Source organism: Ictalurus punctatus, chromosome 5, assembly GCF_001660625.3.
Source record: "Ictalurus punctatus breed USDA103 chromosome 5, Coco_2.0, whole genome shotgun sequence".
Classification (NCBI taxonomy): domain Eukaryota; kingdom Metazoa; phylum Chordata; class Actinopteri; order Siluriformes; family Ictaluridae; genus Ictalurus; species Ictalurus punctatus.
Window position 1 is genome coordinate 2,533,058 of NC_030420.2, and position 7,649 is coordinate 2,540,706.

The window sequence follows — 7,649 nt, forward strand, 5'->3', positions numbered from 1 at the left end:
GTCGTCCCAGGGAGTTTTTCCTCACCACTGTCGCCTCCGTCTTGTTCGTGATCCATTTTGGGGATCTAAATCTCCATCTACATGGTGTGAGTTTTAACTACATCACCATGCACGGACTGGAAAGGAAAAAAAATAACGCTACCTAATATCATCATGTCATCCCCGGCCATCCTCAGGTGAGATCTTGTTTCACTTGGATGTGTGTCAGAAGATCTGTGGTAGTACAGAATGGCATTTGAACTTACAACCTCATAATCACTGGGATAAGACCTTAATCACTGAGCTATCATGGCCACGGTCATGATGTCAGTCGCTCAGTGTGAAAGTTAGCGGATTAGCCCCTCACTGAGCTCAATATTAAGGCTTGTTTTCTCAGATGACATCACTGAACAAATTTCTCAACCGATCAGATTACCTCGTTACATCTTTGTCTCCCAGATCGCATGTGCATATGTGTGCTCCTCAGACAAATTGGCTAAAAAACCATCCGGAGATATTTATCTTGGGATTAACACTTCTCACCACGGCCAAGTTCGGTGACACGGGCGAAAAGCATTCAGGGTTTCTCCCTCGTCACTTTGATGGCAGATCTGCTGCAGTGTAGAAAGACAAGCTTGCTGGGTATGCTTTTAGATGGTGTGTGTGTGTGTGTTTATTTCACCCCTCCCCCTTTCTCTGCCGGTCATTCGTCTTCTCAGGAAACAAATACTCAATATGCATTCTTGTTTGTTCTTGTGTTCTCATGTACTTGCTTAAACACCATTTTTTACTACACAAGTTCCTTTCTAGTACTGAATGACGTAAATACCTTAAAGAGTCACACACACAATAATAACAAACAATGCTTTGACTTGCCACTGAGTTAGGCTCCATGGTGACATCAGAGTAAGCCCTTTGTTATTTTTATTTTAACTCGTGCATTAAAATCTGATCTGAAGTCAGAAATAGGCAACGAAGCCATTGAATGGAATTCAAATTCAAAGGTGAATGTGGAGGTTTGCTCCAGCTTTTGGCAGGAGGAGGTCGCATTTAGCCAAGTTAGATAGCTAGCAAACCATCTTGTGGTAAAATTAGCTAGCTAGTAACAGCCTCCGGTTGTAAATAATTAGTTAGTCATTATCTTCTGTGGCTAGCTAGTAATAACCTCCTGTTGTATAAGTAGCTAGTTAGTGGTAACCTCATGTGGCAAAATTAGCTAGTTAGTAATATCCACTTGTGGTGAAGCTAGTTAATGTAACTTCCTGTTGTTCCTGTAAAATTAGCTAGCTAATTAATAAGCTCCTATGGTAAAATAAATAAATAAATAAATAATTATTATTATCTAGCAATAACCTACTGTGGTAAAACGATCACAGTAACCTTCTGTGGTAAAGCCAGTTAGTATAATAACCCCCTGGGATAAAATTAACTAGCTACCAATAACCTGTGCTAAATTAGCTAATTGAAAATTTTAGCCATTTAGCGCAAGGTCCTACAGGGTGCACTTTCTAGCTAACTACGTAACTTTTACGAGTATTCTTGGTATTGAGAAACAGCTGTTAACTGGCATTGGTGAAAAATGTGAGGTTTTCTCTCTCACACGGTTCATCCCAGCTCATTTATTTAGAGGCTTTGTATGGGTGAAATGAATCACTATCTTCTTGACCACATGCTGAGTGAGTGAGAGAGAGAGAGTCTGCATTCCTGTTGGACCTGATCTTGAACTGGCGCCTCTGGATAAGCAGGCCTACTCAACCCTCCAAAGTTTCGTCTCTGTCGGAGACGGGACAGGAACGGCTTCTTAGCTACGCTCGAAACTCCTCCGAGAAATCTAATTTGTAACCATCATCCCGGGTAACTCTTAATACCACATGTAGATGAGACGTTGAGATGTTAGCGTATAGCCAGCACGGAAAACTGTTAAGCAGACCACTTTTATAACAATTCCCTCAAGACTATGTGATTATTAAATGTGTAAGCACATCGTTATCTTATTTAACTGACATCTTGCGACTTATCTCGGAGAAGAAAAAAAGAAAAGCAACCATTTCTAGTCGAATTATTTAGTTCTTTCTAATGAATGTAAAGAAGCTAGCCTTTTGGCAACAGGAGTCAATTAAGTACAGATAAGTGCAAAAGATTGCGCACCCCATGGTTTCTGGGTGAAAAAGATAACGTCGTCTGTTCTTTTTTTAAATAAAAAAAAAAACCTTTTCAATGCTGAAACAACATGTGTTAACTGTCCTTGAGAAACAACAGACATTATAAATACTGAAAGATGTCCTGATGAACTCAGAGCAAATGTGATCAATTTTATAACTTGGGGATTACCTTAATAGGTAATGACACATTAAATCAGGCTAACTAGTTGATTCATGTGGGTTTTTTTTTTTTTTAATCTGTGTACCTGCCATTTTTTTAAAATGCCTGCCTGCCTATTATTCTTAAGCTAATAGAAACTAAATATACATAAGCCATTGTTAGAACTCAGTCGGTTGTATGATTTATCTCCAAAAGAATTTGAAGTAAAAAAAACAACAACCCAACAACAACAACAAAGCAATATTAACACGCAAAATAGTTTGAATATAAGCTTTGCCATGACTAAAATGATCTAAATAGAATTAAATGAGATTTCATTATAAAAGCAAAAAAAAAAGAGCTTGCATGTTATTCAAAAAAGTGTATTTATTACTTTACATGCCTTAACACACACTGTTTGACCATTTGTCTTTGTCTTGTGTTTGACCCTAATAATAATAATAATAATAATAATAATAATAATAATAATAATGAACATCTGTGAAACCTAAAGCACTAAACGTCTTAATGATGTAAATCATTTTTTTCTTCTTCGTTATTTTTATCCTGAGGGTACACATACATTTGCACTGACCTGCATTAAATTACACAACGCTCTAGTGAGATTTAACCTGATAACCCAATTAGAGCAGACGTAGTCCAGCAGTTATTAAGCAATCGAAAATATCCAATCTCTAATCGTGTAATCCTCTGGCACTGGTATTTTATATTTCAGTCATTTAACCATTTACAGTGTGCATTGAAAAAATTTTTTGTAAAAAAATAAATAAATAAAATAATTTTTAAAAAAAGCATCTACTACTGTAGAGATAGGACAATTTTCATGCCTACTTTACCTTTATATTTCACTGATTTTTAACAACAAACTCTAAATGTAACGTGTACCAACAAGTGTCATTTCTTCTGTGATTTCATTACGAATGTGTTTGTGTGTAGAAGTGACGTCTCAGCACTTTTGAAGAAAGCGAGTGCTTGCAGGACCTGATTTGAAAGGTTGAAAGGGGGGGGGGGGGGGGGGGGGTTACGAGAGGACGGTTAAAACAAATGACAAAAACCATCCCCCTTGTAAAAGTGCTGTTCCCCCTGGTTCCCATTTTCCATCGTACTTGAATGCATTCTATATAATATAAAATGTGTATTCGCAATAAACAATGTAAGCCAATGAAAGATGTCCGGCGTTAATACCACAGTAAATGTGTTATTAAACACAGCCTTAATATGCACTCATGCATATTTATATCACATTAATTAGGCGAACTATCCAATTCAGCTGGGGTTATTATTTTTTTTTATGACTGCCAGGAAAAATTACATGCTAGCTATTTAATTACATGCTAACTAGACAATTCCCCTAGTTTTCCTAAGCTATAAAAAAAAAAAAAGGAAAGGAAAGAAAGAATTTAATTAAGCCATACCCCGTTATTATAACTGACTTACTATCGCCTCTGAACATTTTTTTTATTTTTATAATTCAACCACTGTATGCTTGTGGTTTAGAAATGTTTTCACTTGTGCGTGTCTGATAAATAGCCTTCTCAACCAACATTCTTTAACTGAAATTTCTAAACACCCAACACACACACACACACACACACGACACATAGATGTCTTTTAAGACACAAACGATTGCTTTGCTTCATAATATCTTTAATACAGTAGTTAGTTACAGAAAGATCAGCAAAAATAAAACATTTCATGAGCCCTACCTTATCTGGAGTGCACCACCACCCTGACCCCCTTCTCCCTTCCGTACCTCCCTCCCTATCCAAGAGACATTTGTCAGCTGCCATCTGTCTGTCTGCCCCGCCGCCTCCTACCTCCCGTGTCTCTGACCACTCTTTAAACTATCTAATTAAGCTGCAACACCTTTACTTTAGTTACTTGCACCCCCCACACCCACCCTCTCACACACACATACATGCTTTGAAGCTTTCATCAGCAAACACACGAGCACAGCCAGGAAGAAGGGCTCATTATGCAAACTCATACATTTATATCTTCATTTTAAACAAGTGCTACTGATGCTAAACATGTTTTTGAAGTATGAAAATACTGTACAATTTGTAGTCTTAGATCAGTGTACTTACACACACACACACACACACACACACACACACAGAGACAGATTCACATACATGCCATCGATCACCTCGGTGGAGTTGAAATTTGAAGCAGGATGCAAAAATAGTTTCTCCTCAGACAGTTTACATACACACACTCATACACTATTATTCATACAGTAGAATACACAACCCTGGGAGTATTATTTACACACTGTACACATAACAGACCACGGTCGGTCTTTTTGACAGAGACACAGAGAGAGCGTGTCAAAAGTCCTTTATCTTTTCAGTCAAAACAATGTTCATGTTTGAGGCCCAGCCTGGACGAGTCGAGCCACCAGAATGGACCAGCCGTCTGGTCGCTCCTCACTTCTCCCATCACCTCCACTTTTTATCCTTCCCCTCGTCTCCTTCTGCTCTCCTTCTCCTCACACTTTGGTGGCAAGCGAATGCAGCTCGGACTTCTGGGTCTGCGCGCTGAGGGTGGATGAGGCAGAGCTGACGTGACCGTGCACAACCTTCTTCAGGCTGAGCAGGCAGAGGCAGCGCGAGCGGAAACGCAGGTCGAAGAAGGCATAGAGGAACGGGTTGAGGCAGCTGTTGATGTACGCCAGGCAGGTGGCATACGGGTGCGCCAGCAGCAGGAAGTGCAGGAAACCACAGGACGTCGGAGCCAGCCCCAGGTATGACAGCGCGTCCATGCTCTTCAGCACATGGAAAGGCGTCCAGCAGAGGGCGAACACCACCACCAGAGTGGTGATGATCTTCAGGAGGCGCCGCTTCTTCTGGTCCTCTTTGCGCAGGTGGCCAAAGTGGCGCGCCACCGTGCAGCCAATCAAGCAGTAGCACACAGTCATGGCCATAAAGGGGAGCAAGAAGCCAAGAGCTGAGGATGACAAGCTCAAACCGGCGATCCAAAGTGACTCGTGGCGCTGATTCAGGGTCACCAGGCTGAAGTCCATGGCACAGGTAGTGCGGTTGCTGATCGCATCATCCACCGTGGTACGGAAGAGCAGAGTAGGCGCAGCGAGAGTCCCGGAAAGCAGCCAAATGGCGCCGAGCGATACCATCACGGTGCCTCGGGATCGAAGACGGTTGCTGCTTAGTGAGTGCACGATGGCCAGGTAGCGATCAAAGCTCAAGCAGGTGAGGCAAAAGACACTGGCATACATGTTCACCAGCACCACGTAGCTGCTGATCTTGCAAAGCGCCACGCCGAAAGGCCAGTGGTACCCGAGTGCCGTGTATGCAGCCCACAGTGGCAGGGTCACCACAAAGGTCAGGTCGGCCAAAGCCAGGTTGCCGATGTAGACGTCTGCAGCACGGCGCTTGGACTTGGCCGAACGCCACATGGTGAAGATGACCATCCCGTTCCCGGACAGACCAAGGATGAAGATGAGCATGTAGAGGACAGGGATGAGCGAGTAGGACGGCTCCCACTCGGAGTAGTCGCACGCCGTCTCGTTGTCTTCATAATAATCGTAGCTGTCAGGGTATTCCGTGGGTTCCATTAGTTAAAGGTGAAGGGGTCCGGGTTCTACAAAGTTGTTAAAAAAAAGTCCTGTTTGAAGAAGTCTTCCTTTAGCGTTAGTCCAGGTGTGCTTTTAAAGCTGCAGAACCAGAAGTTGCTGGACTGCAAAAGGGCAACTTGTTGGCTTTCCTCAGTGAACAGAAGTCTCTCTGTGAAGTTCTGCACCATACACACATGGGCAGAAGGAGAGAGAGCGAGAGAGGGAGAGAGCAAGAGAGAGAGTGTGTGTTTAAGTGAAGGGGGGAGAGCCACCCAGCCTATTTAACCTCCGTCCCCTCCTCATCCCTCCATCTCCGCCCCTCAGACCCCCCTGTTTTTCTAAAGCACAGCCCCCTATATCCCAGTAACCCACCCCCGAGCCTCTGAATCTCAGCCAGCGTGGAGTGGGTCAACACAGCAGGAATTAACCCTTGTTTTTCTTCTTAATGAAAAAGTAATGGCCCGTGCGTCTCTCGAAGTCAGGCTTGAAATGAGGACTGACCAAAGATCCCTGGGACTCTTTAATATTCGCTGAACCACTTGATTGCACTCTAACTATTTTAGGTATCACTCAGGATTGGATTAAGCTGTCAAGATGCTCACAAGAGTGTGTTTTTATTACGTTGGGTAATTTAAACTAGGCAGATGATGACAGAATGAACGATCTCGTGTATAAACGAGAGAAATGCATCAATGACGAATCGATAACCAAATAACTAAATTAATAAATGTAGCAGTTACTCCGAGGCTCTTCTAAAGCACGCCTGGACAGGTTTGACTTCATTTGAATGTAAAAGGTTTTGGTCGTCCCTGCTCATTTCCTATATTGGCTTTTAACCTTCACTTACACACTTCAGACTAATCGGATTCATATAACATATTCACATGATTGTCAGTTATTCCATACAACACATATTTTTGCATATGCATTCTCCTTTTCACTTATCCACTATATTCAAATTGTAAACTTGGTATCTTGGAAAACAGTAAGTTAAATAGTGTACCTTCTTACTGAACAGTACACTAAAACAGTAAACTATCTTACTAAACACAACGCATACTTTCATACTAAACAGTAGGCCTATATATAAATAATACCAACCCACACTGACATCACATTACATACTGGGACGTTATCTAGCCTACTGTTTAGTACAGTAGTAAGCACGTAACCATGGAAACCCCTGAAGGACACGACCGTTAACTCAGCTTTCTGTTTTAACGTGGGTTTTTTTCCCCCCCTGATCTTAACAGTGTTGTTAAAAAAATAAATAAATAAAATAAGAAAGTTCAGGTCTAAATGTTAGGATCACATGTGAACGCTATACCAGGGATTAATTAGCATTAGAAAGTGAGACACAAACTTATACCGTCACCTCAGAGTTAAGCTAAAGGAAACGACACATTGGAGTTAAAAGGTGTCGTTGATGGAATGTTGTTCACGTGCCACACCCAAGGAGAGAAATAAAAGGGGAACAGAATATGCAGAAACCAATCAGCTGTGTATAGTAAAGGTTTTAGCTTAGTGAGTGCTATCTGTCTATCTATCTGTCTATCTATCTGTCTATCTATCTGTCTATCTATCTATCTATCTATCTATCTATCTATCTATCTATCTATCTATCTATCTATCCATCTCCAATCCATTTAGATTTCAATTTCCCCAGGTGGAGGCCATGGTTATCTATCTATCTATCTATCTATCTATCTATCTATCTATCTATCTATCTATCTCTCATTCAATTTCCCCAGGTGGAGGCCATGGTTATCTATCT

The 7,649-nt window shown here is 41.4% G+C and overlaps 1 protein-coding gene across 1 annotated transcript; it reads right to left on the reverse strand.

The window, feature by feature from the left end:
- Positions 1–3,927: 3,927 nt before the first annotated feature.
- On the reverse strand, positions 3,928–6,146 carry aplnra (apelin receptor a). Its single transcript, XM_017468243.3, has one exon. It carries the CDS (start codon positions 5,873–5,875, stop codon positions 4,793–4,795), a length of 1,083 nt encoding a protein of 360 aa, XP_017323732.1. The 5' UTR covers positions 5,876–6,146; the 3' UTR covers positions 3,928–4,792.
- Between the last annotated feature and the right edge of the window lie 1,503 nt (positions 6,147–7,649).

What these genes read in the sequence shown, in the direction of transcription:
- aplnra (XM_017468243.3), bottom strand. Translation starts at nt 5,875, where the DNA reads ATGGAACCCACGGAATACCCTGACAGCTACGATTATTATGAAGACAAC.